The following is a 22,768-nucleotide window of genomic DNA, read 5'->3' as shown; positions in this document are numbered from 1 at the left end:
CTGACCCCATTTCTGTACGCTTTCATTCCATATTTATCTATTCTAGAGTATTCTCATTACTGCAACCCATTTAAGCCTATTAAATTTTTGTTTCTTTCCCAGTAATTAGTAAATTGATTGGATTCAGGATCCTGGTGTGAAGGGCACTACAGTGCTACTAGTGCTGAACTGCACTTGGAGTTTTTTTTTTTTTTTTTTTTTTTTTTTTCCACGGCAGTAATAAAGAATGTGGTTTGGTGCAGAGGTCTACTGTCATAACATAAGTGTGAAGAAGTTTGTTTGTTTTTCTCTCCTCCTAAAACTTGGAATGGCAGGACAAAGTAGGATGAAGTGATGAGTGCAAGAACATGCTCTTATCAGGAAAGCAAGCAGCAGGGGATCTTAAAGCATGTAAACATCACACGTTCTAGCAGTGGCCAAGCACGCATATGCACCTATCTTCTTTAAACTTTGCTACTGAACAGCTTATGAAGAGCTGAAAAAGAAAAGTGAGCTATATTCAGAAGAAAAAAAAAGCCCTAGGAAATCTAGTGTTCAAGAGGCTTTGCAAATGCTTCATCCATCAAAGAAGGAAGTACTCTTCATAGAGTGGGAGAAATGAACATGGAATACATATACTACACAAGCAGGCATGATGTTGGATCACATACTATGACATCCTTTCCCTAAAACAAAAAAGGATGTGTTTGAGGAGGAATTCTGGTTCATCTCATCGAAAAGAAAACCACCACCAAAAGCTGTTTTTTTCCAGTGAAAGACAGCTGCCCTTGGTCCCAGCTTCCTTGGAAACAAACATTCTCATTCGAGCTAGCAGGATTTGATGAAGAGGATATAAAGTTCTTATCCTGCATGTGCTTACATCCCTCCCAAGCACCTTTTCCTGGATATGCTTACATCCCTTCCAAGCCTTGTTCTCCTAAGTACCTCGACATGAAGGGTGGAGCATGAATATCAAAAGGTGCTCCACAGGCCAGTAAAGGAAAGAGATCATTTTCAACAGTCAACTAAAATCTGGCCCAAGGTGTTTCAGCCAAAGCCCACAGAGAAACACTCCTACGGAAGGAGCTTCAGACCTGGCATTCACATGCTTTAGATAACAGTAAATATGCACTTTTTCAGGTGTACTGAAAGAGTGCGCTGAATAAGCTCCAAGATTTTCAGCACTCTCCTTCCATATCCCTCAGCTTTGAAAATGAATTCCAAAAATGAAAATCAGAGCATATGCAGGCACAAATACTCTGCCTTCAGAACAGCGCAGTAGAAAGGACTGGTACCAAGCCAGTGCAAGACCTTGCTAACAGTGCCACAAAATCCACCTCATCCTGAAGCCTGACAACACTGCATGTGCAATTATGTCAGAAGAGGAACAGTCGTATCCCAGGGAGCTCTGTGGTACTGTGATGCATTTCAGAGTAAATCAAGTCTCTTTGCAAGAAAATTAGAAGTCTCATTCATCAATATTAAAAAATAATTTTGCTTGCGGTTCCAAATAGCATGGTTGACTGACTGATCCTCTTACTCTCTTTCATTTGGATTAGCAAGTTATTCTCACTCCATTATTTCTCAGCAGAATACACATTTTGTATGACAGGTAAAACACCACAAGATGTCAGTCACAAAATCAGCAAGAGAAACGGGAAAGCTAAAGAAAAACAGTTACTGTGAAATCAGGTTGGTAAAAGCTGCAATGTATCATCTGATAACTGCAGCAATTTGCAAAATTACAATATTAAAAATACAGCAAAATTTTACTTATTCAAATCTTGCTTGCACCATCCCTATTTATAAATAGCCCAGGTGCAAGAATCAACTTTTCAGTGGTAATTATTTCTAGTGCAGTGAAGAGATTGATTGAATACAATAGTCATGTTTAACCTGTTTTTCTTACTCTATTCTGTATTTAGCATGAAAGTACCGTCTTTTTTTTTAAGAATTCTATTTAAAAGTTGATCAATGTGAAATAATCTCTATAAAAGCACTATGTACAGATATTCAGTTAAAACAAGACATTTCCCCACTGTCCCAAGGCAGCAAGTCATCAAAGCTTATTACACTGCATACATTTGATGGAGCAAATATTGACCCCAGGAGTTCATTACAGTGAGATTAAACTATGTAATTACAGTTGACATAAATGACTGATAGTAGTTTCAGAGGAGAGGTATTTATGGATGCCAATTTTTCCCAGATATTTAGAAGTCTGTAATAAAAAGGAAAAAAAATCAAGCCAACCTTGTGTGGTTCATGTCATCTTCATCACTGCTGCCGATTTCATCACTAGATGAGGAATAGTCCGCTGCTTTTAAGAATGAATTGGCACTGTCCTTCCCCTTGGCAAAGGAGCCTGGACTCTGAATAAAGAAAACTCAGCTGATTTTTTTGCTATGTAAGAACTCATCATTAAACAGCATGTGCAGTCCCTGCAAATGTAGTTACCATCACTTCCATACTGAAAACTTTACTAGGAAGCTGGTATTTTGGGTGGTCCATCACAAGTGGATATTTCATACAGGACTATGACTTAAGACAAGACGTTTTATTTTCTTAAAAGTTGATACGTGACTAACTTTAATTATATTATATTATAGTATATTATTTTCAATATTAAACTTTTATGATTTAATCTTCACATTTTGCAGGAGTATTGAAAAACTTTTTTAGTACTAAAAAAAGGAGTGCTTTGCATCAGTACTAGCAGGTCATACCAGCCTGAGTTGTATTCTCCAACCCACACCAGTCTGAAGCTTGCAAGAAGCCAGGCCTGAGCACGTGCTCGTATCCAAGCACGCTGGGTATGAAGCGCCTCTGGGCTAGAAAGACACTTAACAGAACCATGGCTCACATTTGCAGAGGCATTTACACGCCAGTCCTACAAGAACTCATACACAGGGCTCCCACATTATTGACAATGACCTAAACATAAGGTCTTCTTAAGCCAGCAGAGGTTAAGGTCACCAGGATGCTACAAGCCTCATGCTGCACATGACCTGCTGCCCAGCTCTGCATTCCTCGGGGCCACCCAGGCTCCCGACAAACTTCTAAAATACCACCCATTTCATATATGAGCTCTTGCACAAGGCCCCATGAGCTCCAGTTATCTGATAGGCAACCCCTGCCCCTGCAAACAACATCAAGGCTCAGTAAATAAGATACGGAAGCAGTAATCATCCTTTCCATCAGCTGCATGTCAGCAAGTGGCAAGCAAATACATTCTTAAGAATACATATCCTAGGCAGTTATAAGGTGGATGTAAGTACAGGCTACCAGCCCGGTATTGATTTCTGGACTCCAGGCCAACTGATTAACCGCTTGTTAAAACATTAAAGACAGTCTTCCTTCTAAACATTTACTCAACACACATTCCCATAGGGCGTGCAGGAAACCTGAGTCTCTGCACATGATCTGCACTGGACACACAGCAGACCTGGTCTGCAAGCTGATGAGACGCACCATGACAGTGGGATGCATGGCCACATTCAGCCTCTCGGATGGACTTACTCGCTAGCAAGCTCAAGCATCACCAAAGGAGCTGACTACACAGACATACCCTTAATGGAAACTACGAACAACACAGAATTAGCAGTGGATATGAAAGACCTACTGCAATCTGGCCAGGATGAGAAGGTTTTTCAGACTTCTTATTCTGCTGCAAGTGGTTCTGGGACAACACATTCTCTGCCTTGGCTGATCCTGGATTCCCCACAGGGGAAAAAAAAAGAAATTCTTTTTAAATTCTTGTGCAGGAGAGGGAGAAAGAGAGAGAAGGAGAGAAAGAGGTGGGGAGCAGGGGGGGAGCAGTAAGACAGGCCCACACTGTTACCACTCAGAGCAGGCACCAACCCCTGCTAGCAAATTCAGGGTTTTTTCTTCTTTGCAAAGAGAAAACTTTTGCTTGTTTCCCATCATTTCTGGATGCCACAATATTTTACATGAAAGTTCATACCAATGCAGTTTAATGCTGCAACAGTAAGAAAAGCAGATCAAAACCTCAGTAGCATGCTCCACTGTCCACCAGAAACAGCTCAGGAGACGAGAGCAAGGCTTACAAGGGGAGTGGGTGAGGCCATGCTAATCCCTTCCTCTGACCCTCTTGTTGAGGGGGGGACAGCAGCAACTGCTGGGCATATTCCTGCATTAATGGTGCCAGTCTGTTACGTTCTCATGTGACTACAGACAGGGGCAGTGGAGATGGGGCAGAGGTCCTAGCCCTGTGGTGCATGGTTTCAAGAGGATATAGATATGGTGCCAAGACTTGGCCTTTAGAGAACTGTAAAGCAAAAGCAGTCTAAAGTTTAAATTCTCTAAAACAAATTGGGCTTGGTGCGAATACCTCCAAACTCACTCCCTGTGCATGTGCTCAAGCTAAAAGCAGAAAGGGATTTACCACTTCCCACAGTAATATAGAGAAGAATAATTTTTCAGACCCAACTTCCCCTCTGCACCTTGGGGGCAATATGGAGTGTAACTTTTCAGCCTCTGCTTCCCCTTTGCACATGGGGAAGTACGTAAAAAGAGCCCTCTGCGCAGATGGCGAGCCTGCTCTGCTGGCCAGCATGCCCACCAGCACCACGCGGCAGCTCAGGGTACTCTGGAGCCAGGGCAGGTACAAGGAAGCTGCAGCACTCTGCTTCTTCTCGGATGCACTGCCTATTTAGCAGTTTGGGTACTTTACTTGCCAACATGCTTGCACTACTATTGAATACCCAGACAAACTAGATTAGATGAGCTTGAGCCCATCTGCATATGTAGATACCATGTCAGGAGCGATGCTTGCAAGTTACCAAGTGAATACGACCTTTCAATACCCCTGCTGCCCACAAAGCTACCTAGGAAGAGCAAAAGCAGCCTTGGAGACATGCTGTCTTCTGCACCCAATTTCTGATACAAGTGGCTCGTGAAGGGAGGGCAGGCAGATGTGCCCTCATCTTGCCACCCAGACACAGCAGGGAGCTCAACATCCATCTTGTTCAACAGCTTCCTCCGTCACTGTCCCACTGCTACCATTAGGACTCCTTGCAAGATAAGAGGGAAGAATTCAAGCCCATACAAAATTGGAATTGTATTTGCTCGTTTAGATACTTCTGTCGCAATGGTTATATGCAGTCAAACATTTTACAAAGAGCTTAACATTCAGAATTCCTCATTGGTCAATGAGTACCTAAGCAACTCAACAGCAGTATTAGTTTTAATGTATTTATAGTCCTTTCCTGTCCAATTCATTATCCCTGTGGGTTTGGGAAAGCAACAAACTCTTTCTGGAACACCATATGCCAGAACTAGCTGTAATTTAATGACACTTAAGAACCCAAGGAGACAGTTTAAACCACAGGGGAGATTTTCTATTCTTTCCATGGCTGGTGAGGTTTTCATTTCCCCATGCCAAAATAGCACAGGAATTACACATCATGCAGACACTGCAAAGTTGAGCTGGGCTGCTGCATGTTGCTCATCACTATACTATTATTCAAACATAAAATGACATAAGAGCAAAAGAAATAAACCCCAAGCAGTTTAAAATGTGCTTTGGATTCCTCTTGAAGCAAAGTTTCATATTCTGTACAGTTAGTGAAAGCAAAATTGGCTTGCTTGTGTAAGTGTAATAAATAAGCAATTTGTTCTTCATTTATCAAGGGTTTTTAAATTAACAATGTGAACTTCAGTTTAAAAAATAAATGACCTCATCGGCTTACTACTGTGGTTTCAGAACACTTTAAGTGTCCACCCTGCCTTTAACTGGGCATGATTCTCTGTCTTTAGTAGTCCACCTGAATGCAAAGTGGTATAAAACATTACCACTCCACAAACGGCTGTACAAGAAATTACCCTGGCAGTGACCTAAAGAAAACACCCTAAGGAGTAACCGGAGAGGAACAAGGCTGTCCGCTTCCACCCCACGGCCACATCTGCTAGAGCCCGAAGTCATGTTGTAGAAACCAAAGTCTGTATTGCAAAAGCTCTGCATAGCCATGAACAAGTCCACCATGCCCCTACACCACTACTAGTGATACCTCATTCACTACCTTAGCCTCATTCACTGTAAGCAAAGTACAGTTTTGTAGCTTTACTTTTTAGATTATTTTTGCTTTTTTTCCCCCCCTTCAGTTCCACTTTGTTTCTGTAAATAAAAGGACACTGAAGGAATGTTTTATAACCTGGTATGTGGATAAACTTATGCTTCCTTAAGCCAGAATAATATCAGAGTGCAGAAATATCAGTGTACAACAACTGCTCATCTGATTAGTGGTAATGCAAATAAATAAATAAATAAAGAGTAAGTTTATGCAGAAAATGCCAACAGGTGATTATTAATATTGAATTGGGCCTGTAAATCTGTACTGTTAGCTCTGTTAAGTTTCAACAGTGTCTGTAAGTGTAACAGAACTGATTTTTTCTTTTTCTACTTCTTAATTGAGGCAATTCAGACTTTCTGCATGGAAATATGTTCACAGCTGCTTTCTGCCTTGAAAGAAGAAGTGTTTATATTTTAGGAACATGGAACCATAAAATCCAGAGGGCTCTCAGAAGCCTACCACCAGAAGACACCATAAAAAAAAAATCCTATTAGCAAAATAGCACTTCATGTCCCACACAAGTCCCCATTTCATGGGATGGGAATTTTGCACATTCTGATTGATGAATCATTGACTTAAGAATCACCTGAGGTTGATCGGCTGCTCTGATGAGATCCCATCTCCCACTGCTTGTTGCCAGGAGAGCTACTGCTGCTGCTTAGTTTCAGAACATGTGCCCCAGGGGATGGCTGGTGAGCGTTACTAAACAAAAAGACAAAAACCAGATGAATTTTGCATTTGGGAACACAGACTGGAATGGACCTCCCAGGCCACTGAAATGAGTTTGTTGCTGCTACCATACAATATAACACCCTTGATAAACAAAAACTTCACATTCACTGTTGTTCCAAGCAGGGCCACCCAGATGCGAGAGGAGGAGAGGGAGGGGACAGTTTCCTCTGGACTTTCACGCTGGGAGATTACCCAAGTCATTGCAAGTTACCCAGCTATATGTACTTTTGCCTCTTCAAATCTGTGTCACTTCTGATTCCAAAATGTCATGGCTTTTACTAATAACGAGTACCCAGTACCCTCTTAGAAGATATATTACCACCCACTTATCCATGCAGAAAAGAATATATAGAAGAGCAAAGTAAGCTGTCAAGCTTGAAAAGTAAAACTGAGGCTCAGTTAAAAATCACAGGCCAAAAAACTTCTCACTCACAACATTGTGTTCTACCTACATGTTTCCTTTCTTCCTGGCTTCCTATAATTCTTAAGTCGAGAGCATTTAGGACTTGACTTCACTTGAAAGCTATTTCAGATGATGTTTACGACTTTGGCTCATCATGAGTAACTATTCCAAAGTGCTGCACATCATTTTGTTATGTCAGTTTATTCTACTTCCCTTTCCAGTCTCTCCCACCCCAGTGGGATTAGAGAGCCTGTCAGGGCTCCCCTTTACTGTTGAGCTTTCAGCATCCTTGGTCTTTTCTCCTGGGACACAAAGAGAGTATTCTAGCCTTAAGGGCAAACTGACAAATTGTCAAGATACATTTCCCAACAGCCCTCGCACATATTTACCTGCTAAAACTGCTGTCAGGCAGAGCAAAGGTACAGGCACCAGCTTCACAAGCTGTAATTAAAGTGCACACACAGGCAGCTGGGCACTGAAGCCCCACTCCCCTAGGTGCCCAGGCACCCACCTCTGCTTTGAAACCGAGGCGCAGGTGCTGATGGACCACAGAGCACCTGCCAGAGCGTCCGAGCAGCCCGTCCGAGCCCCTCGCACCACTCCCCACCACGATCAGACGTCAATAGTTTGGGATCTCCAGTAACCTGCACTGTCAGCAGTCACTTACTCCAATGCAAAGCGGAAGTAAAGCATCACCAAATAATGCAGAAGAGCTTAAATAACTGCTCAACATCGTGCCCATTAACAGGGAATCAGATGCACAACTTGCATGCAATCCACTGAGGCAGGCCAAATAGACTGGATCAGATGAAACAGCTCATTGTAGGAATTATTACAGATGAAACACACTTGCTAGATCAGCCCTTATATATCAAAAATATTGTTTTCCATTAGAGGACAGAACTACCTTGCATGAAAAGAAGGCGATGAGCTACACGAGGCATGTTTCTCTCTAAATCAGGTATGTCAGTCACTAAAAGGAAGCTAGCTTAGACATTTCCTTAAGGTTCACGATCAAGAAATTTGGTTAGTTATTTAGTGGAGAAGCTGACTCAGAAGACAAAATAACTGTAACTGCCATTAAATGAGATATGAACCAATGTCAGTTTTAGAGTTACTGAAATTAAGGCTTTGGTTTTAATAAGCTGGCTTCAATTTTCCTATTGGTAATAAATCAACATTAGTATAAGCATAAAACACAGAAAAGCTTACCTTGAAAGACATCTCTGATGGCCAGGCTGATCCCTGCTGTAAAATTTAGAGGTTGTCCTTTCAGGAACCTTAAGGATTTAATCATATGTTTTAAGATTGCTACTGATATTTTAGACTTAGTTAATAAACCTAATGCTTGCCCCGTATCAATACAAAACTGAGCTTAACCAATGTAAAAGAATAATGCTTCAGTGGTACTTCTGGAGCTGGGTCTTTCATGACACCAACACTGGAAGCTGCATGTCAGCACCAGGTTCTTCCAGTTTGCTCTGAGCCTGTGCAATCTATCAGGGTGCAGCCTGTAAGTGGTATTGTACCCTTGCCTAGCATCAGCATTATTCCTGGTCAATATTTAAAGCAGACAGGGAAACACATCTGCAGTCACTGACTGCAACTTTTCCTATGAGAACTGCCTTACGTTGCTACCAAAAAAATAAAAATAAAATAAACAAAAGGCACATACAACTTGCAAAGTAAAAAAAAAGGCAAAACAAAACAACACAACCAAAAAAACCCCCAAAGATACATGCAAATACACACACACCTCACATGCAGATATTCTGCACTGGTTCTTAGGAATTCTGTTAAGAACAGAAATATAACATCATCTGATTTACACAAATTTATGAGCTTTTCTGCAGTAAGTCACAGTATTTACAGAAAGGAAATCTGCAAATGCTTGGTCTCACAACAGAGGTGTATCTACACCCACCAAATCCCACTGACACTGTGCATACACACACGCACATGTGCACACATACACAGAATATCGTGTATGCTTAATCGATACAAATCTATATAATCTATATAAATTCGTATCTTCAAAGGCTTATTTCTAGATTAATGAGACCCAGTCGATCTGCAAGCAACGAGATTTTTCACCGACTTTCCTGAAGTCAGGCACATGGATGCCACCCAGCCACAGGGGAATTGACTTGAGCAATACTAACCACAGGCAGTGCCAAACATCCTCGTTTCACATACCTTTGGGGGCTGTTCTTCATTTTGACTCATACTCCAGAATACATCGTCCTGTCCAGGGCTGACTGGTGTTGTCACCATATCTGACAGCGAACTGCTGTGGAATGCATCTCTACTAGCCCGGAAATTTTCACACTTTAAATAAATAAAATACATATTGAGTTGCACTTCCCTGCCCACATAACAGGTCCCAATGCACAACTGTCAACTATTTGGTTTGTAAGATCAAGGTTTTAACAAAAGCCTACAGTAAAGTATATTGTATTCTCATACAACACAGCCTTACTTACTTTGCTCACTATAAAGCAAGTTACTGAATTTCAGCCTGTTAAGCATGAATATTTCACAATGAAAGGTACAATAAAAAGAAATATTCAGTAAAAACATTTATGCTGTACAGACATTTCCCCATCCTGAACCTTTGGAGAAATTAATAGCTCTCCGGTGATACATAGCCAACTGCATAACTGGATGAGGTGAAACAGATTTTGCCAATTAAAGATTTAAAAAAAAATTTAACGCAAAAGTAAATGTCAAGTAAGTGAATTTCATCCAAATCTCATCAATGCTCCTATTTCTGAATTTAGATAGTATAACTATCAGAGGAATCCATCCCTCCCCAGTTGGACGTCTGCTTCTGAACCAGTCTTTGCAAGCCCGCAGTCAGTGGAGACAAACTGCCATCTGGGAGCGCTTATAACTCTCCGCTGGTTGTAAGGGTGCACGGGCCCTCTTCTGCAACAGAGGCTTGCAGTTACTCTGAAAATCGAATTTCAGACTGCAGTAAGAAACAAATCAGAAACTACGCTCATGCTACACCTCATGAGCAATCATGCCCAAGTGCTCCAGTTTGGGACCATCTGTGTTTAAAAATATGTCTTGAATGATATCAAGTTGGGGGTATTAGGATTGCAAATGCCCTGATCGGGAAAAAAAAAAGTGGCAAACAAGCCACTTTCTTACCAACTCTTCATTCCAAGTGAACACCACATTAGTGGTATGAAACTCAAGCTAAAATACTCAAAATCTGTTCCTCTGATTATTGCTGTATTGAAAAAAAAAAAAAAAAAAAAAAAAAAAAGGAGAAGGAAAATGTCCTTAAATTCTATACACTAACAGCAGCGTTTTCCAAAGGGAAAGACAAGGAAGAGAGCTAGAAACATCAACTCGGAGTACCGATTCTCTCTGAAATGAGAAATCTTCTTGGACACCAGACTGAGCAAGAATATACAGAAATGTCACGTAAGCTGGGCCACCTTGAGGAATTTTTACACTAGAACCAAACTAATGTTAGAGAAATAGTAAATATATTAAAGAGATGCCTGAAGCTATACCACTTTGTGCTTTTTGTTGTCGGATCTGGCATGCAGGACAGGACGGGGGCTCTCCGGAGACGGCCCGCACGCAGCACGACCGCTATTAGCTCGTCCCTGCTCGACACCCTTCCCGGGTCGGAGGGAGCCCGTGCTCCCGCACGCTGGCGCGCCTCTGCGGGGAGACGCCTCCTGCTCAAAGGCGCTGCGGGTCCGGACCGCTCGCGGCCCTCGGGGAGAACCCTGCCGGTCGGTTTTGTCCGGCTCAGAGCCTTCGCTCCCGCGTCCCGAGCGCGTTCCTGCTCCTCGGCCCAGAGGCAGCTGCAGCCCAGTTTCCCCAAGGCTGACTCAGAGGAGTATTTCACCGATTTCTCAGCTGAGGTCTGCAAAACCTGTGTTCTGTCCCCCCAAGTCTCCTCAGGTGAGGGACACTACAAATGCATGGCTATAGTATTTACCTACTTCTCCATTAATTTTAAGTGAAGTCACCTATATTAAAAAGTAAAATGCAGTAACTGAGAACTGCGCACAATCTTTCAAGAATAAAACATGGTTATACAAACTCCCTATAACTCTACAAAACTGATTATTTCATGGCAACAGTGTTCGATATCACTAAAACATTGACAGGAAATAATTATAAAGCCAGTTAAAAATGACAAACATCCATTCAAATGTCTCTTCACAAACTCCCAGTCCAGGAAAGAAAAGTTAACTGGAGAAAAACAGTCCTGGCAACTTCACTTGGTTAAATACTCAGGTGCTTTTTCTGTCTTTTGGGGATAATATGTTCTGTCGACTTCCTTTACAGAAAATAGCTTTTTCAGCAGTTAGAGCATCTAATAATCTATGTCCTTTCATTTTGTCAAAACTACTTTTTCGTCCAACATGATTGTCACTAATAATAGCTTTTAGTTAACTGGAATTATTTTAACAGCAAAGTGTTCCCTTGAAATGACTCATCTGGGGGACAGGGATAGTTTTACAGCAAGTTTATTATTATGACTGCATAGGAAGTTTTTTTCCTTGCCACTTTTTCAACAAGATACTAAAGCTTCCTCCTAAATTCCAGCTTTTGAGTTCTGCAGAGAATTAGAAAATGATTTGGGTTGAAAAGCAGGGATGAGCAGTGCTGAATCATGGTATAAGTGCCTGGGTGCATCCAAGCTGTGTACCCTCCCCACAGGTGGTACCAACATACTGTCTTTGGGCAGAGATAGACCAGCACACCAGTGCCATGTAAAGCCAAGAAGCAACACTCATTTTTGGGATGATTTCAGTAGGACCTACGTTATCTTGTGACTCCACAGCAAGGGAGAAATATCTAAGATAACACTGCAAAATGATATTGTTTTTATATTCCCTTAAGCTTCTACAGATAGAATCATTTGTATGGGAGGAAGCACCTGAGTGTAATTCTAAACTTGAGCCTTAAACTATTTTTATAATAAGTAATACTGCAAAAAACAGCAGCAGCTCTCACATGCATAGAGCACTGATAGATGAGATGTTACCTACTAGATGTCCTTGAACCATAAAAGCACATCCTAACAAAGTGAAGTAAAGAGACCCTTTGCTTCCTAAAATCTGCAACACACCATGACGTAGCATAAAAGATTAGTGACTAGAGTTAGCTCCAAAATATTTAGGAGTGAGAAGTTGCAAAAAGGCAAGCTATATTGCTTTCTGGGGGATGCCCAAGTTACTGATTTGAACCAAGCCTACACACGGTGCTAGACATGTGCAAGTGTTGTCACAGAAACAGCATATGGAATGGAATTTTCTTAAACTCATGGGTACATCTGCTCTGGGATACTGGATCAAACCATGATATAATGTACAGCTAGTTATTTTAATAAGTTTTTTTTTTCTGCTTTGGCCCTATTACTCTAAAGAATAGAGGACATCTAATAGAAAATCCTATAGAAAAAGCAAAAAGCCATTTAAAGAAATGCAGTTCCTGTCAGGTGCATGCTAAATTCCTCTGCTAGCCAGACAGCGTGAGATGCTGGGCAGGGACACAGACTCTGTGACTTAGTTCACAGAGCCTCTGCAAAATCCTGCAGTTAGCCCAGAACGGCTCCTTCCAGGACACACAGACAGAGTCCTGATCCGCCACCAGGCTGCACCTCACCAAATAAAAAACCAGACACAAAATAAATGGAAATGATGCACTTTTATCTGCTAACGTCACCCATTCCCCTTGCCAGATAATCATGTAGGATACAAGTCACTGAGAAATCCTGCTCCTTTCATCTCAGGGGCTGGGGTAAGATTTCTAGTGTAATCATTTTGAGAGAGTTTTGGGAAGCCAGGAGGTACCATATAATCTCACAGTAAGCAGTAGTTTAAAATAAAAAATAATTTTTGTCTGGACAGAATATCGATGATAGATGATGCCTCTCAGACAAACCCGGATAGATGTTCTTCAGCATAAACATCTGTTGCAAATTCAGCTTGCATTTTCGCTCTGCAGTTCCTTTTAACCTACATGAACACAGCACCTAAATATTGAAATTTGAGTGTATTGCCTTGAGTCTTTCAATCTCTAGGTGACTAACTGGCCTATCACTCATATTGCAATATAACTTTATAAAGTCAATACTTACAACGTTAATGCACTTCCAAACATGCAACTATTAGCATCAACAGCTGCTGCCAATCAGCAAAAGGAAATGTAGCCCTGAGGAATATTTATATACCACACATTGAAGTTCATCTGGTTTCCATGCGAACACAGCAGGTAAGACTACAGATTGGCTTCTCCCTGTCTGACATGATCTCTGTCAACCGGAGCACCGGCTTGTGCGTAGGCAACAGGGCAGCCGCCGGCAGGAAGTGAAATCACGGGGCAACAACTACACATCGCTGGCTGCTGCTGTCCTTGAGTAACACTAGCACTTTGAAGAGCATCAGATTTTTATAGTGTGGTTTCTACCCAGGAATGTGAAAGAGGGTGATAAAGAGTGATTCATTTCTCACGATTTCCCTAAGTAGCTGGGAGATGCACTACCAAAGAGAGGAGCACCAAGAGGGAGACCAAGCCATAACGAGGTTAAATGACTTGTCTTAGGTGACAAAGAAGTCTGGGTCACAGCCAGGCTGCAGCGTAGCTCCTTTCAGCCACAGAGTGCCATTTTGACAGGGCAGGACTGTTCCCCATACAGCCCCTGCTCTCCTACCGGACCCCAAACGCTGTGCAATGGCCTTGGCACTCTCCCACTTCTGTGGCGGAGCTGAAATCTTCACCTTAAGGAGGCTGCCAGCCTCCATCCAAGGCTAAGGTGCACGCGTCCGTCCCGTAGACCCTGCACCAGCTCTGCAGTGTTTCAGCGCGGCCTTCTACGAGCCAGGCCACCAACCCAGCCCAGTCACAGAGCCAATAACCCGAGATGATAAACGGGCCCTGGAAAAGGGGTTGTGAAAAGATGCACAAATATTTTCCCAGCAAGAAGCTATCAGACAGAACACGGCCTTTCCTTCTGCAACGGCTGTCCACGGCGATTTGTCTGCCACCACCAGGCAACGGCAACCCAAAGACGACAGGCACGGGCAGGCTCTGACTGCAAGATACTAGGAGCCAGCCGACCCGGAGCCGCTGAGCTTGACACAGCGCGGCGAGGCATCGCGAGGGGCTCTGAGCGCGGCCGAGCTGAAACTAACCACCCAGGCCCTCCTCCTCCGGGGTCCGACCTTCCCCCTCCGACGCACAAGCCTAACGGACTAGAAAGCCCGGCCACGGGAGGCCGCAGCCGCGTGCAAGGCACGTCCGAGGCCGAGCTGAGCGCCACGCCGCCCTGAGCGCCGCCGACCACACCGCACGGGCGCGGCCGCAGAGCGGTCGGGAGCTGTTCAGCCGGCCCGGAGCCGAGCGCAACCGAGCCCCTTCCGGAACAAAACCGGCCGTCTCGTGAGGAGGACGAAGGACCACGGGAACGAAGCGCTGTGGGAATTGCAACCGCAGTACGGATACTCCTGCCGCTGCTCGTTTTCAGAGCAAGTGGCCGTTTCCAGCTGAAACGAGCCCTGCCCACACGTGCAGCCTTTCACTCGGTTTCTGCTGCTGTCTTGCTTGTCTTTCACTCACACATGCTCAGTCCCCAGGCAAGAGGCCGGAGAGCAAAACAACCGCAGCCTAAGCTACTTATTTCACACACTGTGAAAGAGCAAGACGTTGAAATGAAACCGAGTTTTTGGAAACCCGGTGAGAACACTAAATCTGCTCTCCCAGAACCGGTAGAAATAGCAGGAACAGAAAGGATTCTCATGGAGAACTTCTTCAGGGTGCTTCACCGTATAGACGGAGCGACCTGTTCAGGTACTGCTTCTGCCTTTCAGACTAGAATTTTTCAAGTCAGTCAGGTCAGAAATCAGTATTTAACTGACAGATATTGGTGACTTCAGTCAAATTGACAAAAATACACAGAAGCTGCAAAGATGAACATAAAAGAAGATAGAGAAACTCTTAGAAGCACCTTCAACCAGGGAAGATGTGAAAAGCTTGGTTTGGAAGGTGTGCAGATATAAAATAAACACGTCCAAAATATTTCACATCACAACAGGAAAGAAAGCACATAGCCACCCGTGTACAGAGGGGAGAGATCGTCTGAGCCTGAGAGCCCACCACAGGACAGCATATTAGCTGGCGCACAAGCGATGGTGCCACTGTAGACACTTTACACTCAAAAGAAAGAAGTCCTATATGTACACTGTACATATTAATTCTTGTTCAAAGCTGTGCCCTAGAAGAGCTTTTGCCTCAAGTACACTGCTCTAAGAGCTAGGGATCTTGCATCTGTAGCTGAAACCACCTGTTTCTTCAATAAGAGGTAAGTGTTGATGCAGCAACTGAAGAACAGAAATGGGACATCATAAATCTTATGGGCTCTACTTGGAGGCAAAATGTGACTCTGCATTGATAAGTAGCCCTTACTGCATCTCTGCATGCTTTTAGATTATTTCATAAGATCAGAAACAATCTTGCTTGTGTATGTGATCTTCAGGAATAAAAACTGGCTTTACACTTGTTTTGTAAAGTGTCACAAATATTTATGATGCCATATAAATAATATACCATCCAGGGACAGAAACAGCACATTCATTCAGGCTTTCTGTGAAAACATCTAAGAGTAATATCACAGAATCAGCACAGTCAGGCATCAAATATCTAAAAATAATTGTTATCTAACCCCAATTTGCAATGCCTAAATATAATTCTGCTTATAATTCAGTTGCAAATGGTGGCACCAAAAATCTCTGAGGCAGATTGTCACGTTCCTCAGTCATTTATGCCAGGAAGTGGAAGGAATCAGGTTTCCCATTTACTATTCTGCTTAGAAACCATCCCACACTTTCTCTTCCCCATCTGGAGCAGCAATACCATACCTGTACTAACACCACTCTTTGCATCGCAGGGGTGCAAGGACTAGAACTACTGCCAGAGCCCATCTTAGCGTGTGGTGCGGCTTCATGCCCAAGCACTGCTGACCACTGGAGAGAAGGCTGGATGCCATCACTTTTCTTTTTTCGGTCCTCAGCCTGAGAACGAGAGAAGAGGAAGTAAGCTGCACATACAGCATCAGTCTTCACTGCTCGGGTATTTTCCGAGAGCAGCACAGCGCTGCATCAAGCCTGATGGACCTCCTTGTCAGCGAGAGGTCAGCACTGGCACGATACGTGCCAATACTGTCTCTCAATCTGCAACTCTATCTTCTTCATCAACCTTTTTCGCAATCTGCAGCAAGCCTCAACATGGCACATCCAAGGAAAAAGCGTACCTGAGGTGCCTCAGCTGCAGCCTGCTTTATTCCAGGCCATCCCATTTGCTACAGGCTGGGATTTTAGGTAGGAGGAATTCTCTCCCTCCTCTCCCTGAATTTTTACAGCATTCAGCCCGTTTTGCTGTGCATTTATTACCTGCTTCTACAACAGTGACATGATTGCAAGTGGCTTTCCACTTTAAAGTGCTTTTAAGGCTCTGTTGTTTGGTGTGTTAACTGTACTATGTAAAAAGACTGAGGAAAATGATCTATAAGGAGTCCTTTCATCTCCTGGGAGCTCTGCAAATTACACAATCTTTATCCGATGGTTTTGACCTCATTGTTCTTTCTAATTTCATTCAACATTACTAATTCTTATTCTCCAGTATAAATATTTAGCATATCCTGTGATTCAGCAATCTCGAAACAGTTCTACCAGTGAAGTAGAGATTAATGCTATCCCACATCCAGGTCTGTGTCTGGACGGGCATTTGTAATGGCATCTCTCACTGCAGCTGCACGTCTGTGCCTGTGTCAGGAAGTTAGGCATATTCTGCCTAACATAGTCAAGGAACCTGCTGAGGAGACAGAAAACGAATCCTTTTAGCTTCACAGATCTTGACTGGAAGAGAGACTTGCAAAAACAAGCAACCACAGCCAAATACCAAGAAATGCAAGCCCCAGTGAACTGAGTGGTTATGCTTCTCTTCAGGCCAAGTTTAGGCATCTCCTAACATTGAAAGGAAATTTCACCATAAGAAAGAAAGAAAATGTGAAAACTAGAATGGTTTTACTAAGCTAGAAATAATTTAGCTGCTACATCTGTGTTCAAAGGGTATTTGTAAGCACTGTGCTATGGTCCAGAGGCAAGCTCCTTCAACCTACACTTTGGGCTCCCAGAACTGGCTCCAGCTCCAATCCAGGCATCAAGGCAGTGGACAAGTGCGACATCAAACCTGAGCTAAGTGTACTTTCCTCTCAGCTTATAAGGTCCTGCACCAGGGGACTGGATGCAGCACAGGCCACGAGCTCACGCCTGCTTATAACACGGAAAATTTACTCTGACCTGCCCACAGCAGAACAAGCATGACAGCAAAGATGAGCAACTCCCCGAAGAAGGCTCTGTGGCTCCAAAGACCAAACTTGAGGCTTGCAAGGGAAGGGAGGTTGTTTTATGGCTTTGGTCCTTTTTTTTTTCTCTATCTCACCTCAACAATCATTCTGGAGAGTTTTCACATATCAATAATCAGTCCTACAAATGCCACAGAGCCTTAAAAGTCATGTCAAGAACACACTCTAGGAGAGCAGGCTATCTCCACCAGTGTATAGATCTCTCCACATAGAAACTGGCATCCCTTTGGTTAATAAACTGGGGAAGATCATTATTAACAAGAGCAAATACACTGAGTTATCACCGTTAAAAATGGTCAAAAAACTTTTAAACATTTTTGAATCGTTCTAAACAATTATGACTGCTGACATAGTTCAAGTCTTAAATTTCAACCAAAAAATGCAGCCCTATTCCACTAATTACGATTTTAGTGGAAGAATCTGTGACTTCCAAAAAGGTTTGAGATTACATAAACGATATTTTAAAAGAATTTGTCCACAAAACCAGAGCATATTATGGTAGCCACAAGAAAAACAGCATAATGCTGTGAACCTAAAAGGCAGGCAGTACTTTTTAAGAGTCCATGTGATTTTCCTTTTGTTTTTATACTGTGTCCAAATGAGCCTAACTTATCTGCAACTAGTAATATTTTATTTCACCCCTAAATTAACAGTTAACAGTGACTACGTACAAAAAATTCCATAATACATTTAATTCTTCTGTCATTTACAAAATACATGCCAAAACTAGAAATGAGTATTTGAGCTGACATTTTGTGGTTGTCTTCTAGCTACAATGAAGTAGAAAAGAAAGTTAAATGAATTCAAAGTTGCATTTTCTCCCCCACCTCCACCTCTGGCCCAAGGCCTACCTAGCAAAGGCAAAGCACTTCCATGGATGTCTGTAACACACATTCAGCGTAAGAGGATTGCCCCTCTGTCCAGATCTGACTTACTCCCTAGCTAGAATAAGATATCGTGAAGAGAAAACAAAACGAAACCTGGCCCCCTCCTCCTTGTACAAATAATGGTTTCAAAAAGAGCTAATTCAAATTTTAGTAGTGTTTTGTTTAATCAGTCAGGACCATAAACCCTTTGGAGCTAGGGCATTTGTTAGACAGGTAAGTCGCACTTCAAACAGGATCAGACAGCCTCTTGCTTTCACAGACGGCTACTTTAACAAGGGGCTTAATATCTTTGGTCTTCCTGATTTCATACCACCGCTTAGCTGTTTGCAGATTCTATTCTGTTATTAAAATTCCAACAACTGCGGCAAACAGTTAACTGTTTACATGTTTATCAACACAGAAAATTTCACCTTGGAGAGCTGGTCACAGGACACGCACACAGACTGTCACCATCAGAAGGCGGCGCTTGCTTAGGGACCTTAGCAAGATGCGTCGAGGAGGAGCACTCTGCCTTCCTCCCGCGGCCCCTCCTCAAAGCCCTGCCCTGGGGATGCGGGGCGGACGCTTTGCTACGAAGGCACTGATGCTACCACACCTGCAACACACAGCTGTTCCCGAGGGGGGACCTGCAAGCTGCTGAGATTTCTGACACCAATCAAGCAAAGTTCTTCGCTTTAGGAAAGCAACAGTCCCATCAGCTGCAGGACTGCCCTCACAAGTGAGGATATATAACAACAACAACAACAACAAAAATTGCTAGGAATTGTGAGATAACGTATGTGAAATAGACTCCTAGCTGTTCACAATGTGAAGAACAGAATGAGTTGGTGGGCAGAAATACTTCCAGAATTAGCAAAAGAGAATGAAACAGATTAAAATATGTAATAAAACACTATACAGTTGCCCCATATCCATCAACTCTGAAATACCTAAAATTCTGGGAGGTAAGGAGCAAGAAAAGGCACCACAATGGGACCTCAGCGCACAGAGTCCTGTGTTTGGGAAGCAGGACACAGTTCTGAATCTGGGTTATCTTGTGAACCCTAAAATCAGGCTAAGACATGTATTAAACCTCAAATGATGCTACCTTGATTCATTCCCCTTTGGAAGACAAATGAATGACACCTGGCTTACCAGCAGAAGGATCTTGCTTCCTTCTTCACCATAGTCAAACACTTCTCTGAACTGCAATAGGAATGACAGAGAGCCCAACCCTTGTCCTCCACATTAATGGAAACTAAAAGTTTTACCGTAATACCCATGCGTAGGAAAGCACAGGTCAAGCCCCAGATTTAGGTTTAAAGTCCAGCCTGTTTTCTGCTTCAGCACTACAAATTGCACCTACAACAAAACACTACATTGGGTGGGATGGTACCTCTTTGCTTGTGCTGCTTGAGGGAGGATGTGCTGCTGAAACTGAACTCTTGGGAGGCTCCTTTTTCTTCTGCTTGTGGTCATGCTGGAGAGACAGTAGCTGTGTCTGGTCTTTGGGGAGAGTTCGATGCACCTTCTTGTGCTGCTGCTGCTGCACATCTTCCAGCTTTTTCTGACAGCAAAGAAAAAGTGGTGAAGCTCAAAGGGAACAATGTCTTGGAGGACAACAGAGTCTGCTGGAAATACTGGCTGCAGTATTTTCAAAAGAACAAAAGTGAGCAGAATTTCAGCAGGGGCAGACCAAATAGCCAGACCTCTGTGCAATAGGAAGCATAAAATGACCCCAAACAGACCATGTTTGGCTTCTGACAGAAAAGCTCGACAGAACAGTTTGGCTTTTTTTCAGCACAACACAAGATCATACTTTTCTCTTTACTTTTCCTAAAAACAGAGCGCCTTATCAAACACGCCATGCTTTTATCTGATTACAAATCTGTTTGCCTGCTGAAACATTAGGAAAACATTGTGGCCAAAGTGACCTACAAGCAGATTTCAACATTAAAATTAACCCCCACTTCATGTTCATTTTTGAAAAAGAGATGGTCCTGCTTATAACCCAAAGACAAAGTAGAGATGCTGGAGATTTAAGCTTAAGCTGAGCTGATGCTGAAGCTTTCAGGATAAATATATTTTAAATAATTCTATATTTATAATAATCACATATAATATTTTAAATTAAATAGACCATCTCAGCGAGCAGGAACAGCAGGGATGAAAGCACCACACTCATGGGAGTGGAAGTGCCATTGCTGTAGATAAGAGGTGACTCAATAACATACAAATAACTAAGGAAGGATGAATGGGAAAACAAGAGGCAGTAAATACATTTTTAAAAGTCCCCCTGCGGTCTGTGACTCAGAGGATGGGAACGCCCTCAGGGAATGGCGAATAACATCAGCTACAGGAGCAGGGAGCTGTGAACTGCTGTCAGTAAACACACATTTTTTACCTGCTTCTTTTCTGATTTTCTCTGGCCATCTACCACGCATCGTTCATCTTCCACAGTCCTTTTGTCCTCTTTACATCTCTCCTCTTTCCTCTGAGTGGCCTTAGCCTCTGGCCACCTTTGCTCACACTCCTGCTGCCTCCGGAGCTCTTGCTCTCGCCTTTGATGCTGGATAAGGGCCAGGAAATAACATTGCTTATTTTGCTTTACTTCTGCACCCACCAATTCTTTATGCCGGTATTCATTAACCACAAGGTCCATTTCCTGACGTGCAATCAGCAATAGGGGATACCTCATACGCACCACAGCAGCAGCAGGCAGTCACAAATTGCCACCACAATGACTCTCAAATGCTTGATGGAAAACCTTTGCCCTTTTGGCAGTCAAGGCCATTCATTTAAATGGGCATAAGAGTTATCTGTGGCGGCTGGCAGCTAAGCTAATGACAAATGCCTTCCCGTCATTTTGAGAAGGAAGGTTTTTTCCAGAGTCCCCCAGTTCTGCTGGAGCAGCACTGTGCTTCACCAATGCCAGCTCTGGGGTGTTTGCCCATGCTTGAGTATCATCAGATGCTCATGATAAGAGACATGCTGGTGATTTAGCAATGCCTGCAACAGCGTAGCGTGTCAGACAGCTGAAAAGGCAGCTATCTTGCAACATCTCAGAAAGATGCAGGCCCAGGGCTCTGGATCAGAAGGACAGATTCAGAATTGGGCAACGCACATGAGAAAGAAAGCAGGATCTCTCATCCCATCGGCCTGGGCTCCCCCCGCAGAGCGCACTCAAACGAAACGCCCGGCGCGTTCTGCTCCCAGAGCTCCGGGCCGCCTGTCAGCAAGGACAGAGGCCTTTTAAAATCATTTAACATCACTGTGTTCAGAAGTGACAGAGTTCTCCCAAGGTTAAAGACTGCAATACAGGTTGTGCTGACAGCTTAACACAGCTTTCTTGCCCTTCAAAGCCTACTCTCTACTGGCACATTCTTCTTTTTATTTGTGAGTGGAGGTGGAATAACAAAATAAGCGAGTCCCTACATCCTCCAGCCGCCTCCTCTGCTCTTTCTGCTGCTCGATTCGCTTCTGCCGCTCCGTCAGCAGCTGCTTCTTGTACTTCTCCTGGTCCTTCAGCTGCTGCTGCTGGTGATGAGGGTCAGAACGGTTTTTGTTCTCCTGCTGCAGCCTCAGAAATTCCCGACGGAGAGTTGACTCTCCCGGGAGATTAACTATGGAGCTGAAAGAAAAGGAAAGTTTCTCTATAACTAAACGTAACATTAAAGCAGAGTACAAAGGGCACTGGGAATTCCTTGTTGTCTTGTGTTAGCAAATTAAAACATTCTGATAAATCTCCGGTGTGTTGGAGACATATCGGCATTTACTGTGCTACAAAACAGCCTGGAGCTGATTAACGGCTCCTTCATTTTCAACTATCCTCCCTATAGCAGAGAAAGCAGTTTTATCATCGACATCTTACACTCAGCATTTATACTCAATAGCTACAAACTGTTAAAGCAATGGAGGGAACACAGGAGATAAGGGATTGAAAATAAGTTAAAAAGCCAATCTGGCTGAGGAGAGCTGCCTTCAAGAGAACAGCTTGGCTAGGCAAATTTTATATTCCAGTAATAAAAATTAACCTTGGTTCTCCTTCATCTTCATTCAGCTCATCATCTTCCTCCTCACTTCCACTGTAATCATAGTCTGTTTCGTCTAAAAAAAAAAAGACAAGAAAAAAAGGAAAAAAAAAGTGAACTCCAGTGAAGGATGGTGCTATTTAAGGTATTACTTTGAACTTTCCTTCTGAGCTACATGCAGCTCACAAGGAGTTTAAGTGCCACGTGTTGCCCTAGGAGGCTAAGGGAATGCAGCGTAAGGTATCAAGGCACGTAAATCACAGCCTAGT

The 22,768-nt window shown here is 43.2% G+C and overlaps 1 protein-coding gene across 1 annotated transcript in view; it reads right to left on the bottom strand.

The window, feature by feature from the left end:
* Nucleotides 1-22,768, bottom strand: part of NRK (Nik related kinase) — a gene marked incomplete at its 5' end in the record, with an annotated part of 96,707 nt that overhangs the window by 28,361 nt on the left and 45,578 nt on the right. The window contains 10 exons of the mRNA XM_085319723.1: nucleotides 2,233-2,351; nucleotides 3,602-3,690; nucleotides 6,658-6,773; nucleotides 8,419-8,486; nucleotides 9,403-9,534; nucleotides 16,098-16,250; nucleotides 19,865-20,035; nucleotides 20,873-21,037; nucleotides 21,904-22,099; nucleotides 22,503-22,575. Of these exons, the coding sequence (XP_085175849.1) occupies nucleotides 2,233-2,351; nucleotides 3,602-3,690; nucleotides 6,658-6,773; nucleotides 8,419-8,486; nucleotides 9,403-9,534; nucleotides 16,098-16,250; nucleotides 19,865-20,035; nucleotides 20,873-21,037; nucleotides 21,904-22,099; nucleotides 22,503-22,575 (1,282 nt within the window). The remainder of the gene's footprint in view (nucleotides 1-2,232; nucleotides 2,352-3,601; nucleotides 3,691-6,657; nucleotides 6,774-8,418; nucleotides 8,487-9,402; nucleotides 9,535-16,097; nucleotides 16,251-19,864; nucleotides 20,036-20,872; nucleotides 21,038-21,903; nucleotides 22,100-22,502; nucleotides 22,576-22,768) is intronic.

This window comes from Rhea americana, unplaced genomic scaffold (genome assembly GCF_003343005.1).
Source record: "Rhea americana isolate MKP2758 unplaced genomic scaffold, rheAme1 scaffold_6, whole genome shotgun sequence".
Taxonomy (NCBI): Eukaryota; Metazoa; Chordata; class Aves; order Rheiformes; family Rheidae; genus Rhea; species Rhea americana.
This window is presented reverse-complemented; position numbering and strand designations above follow the sequence as displayed.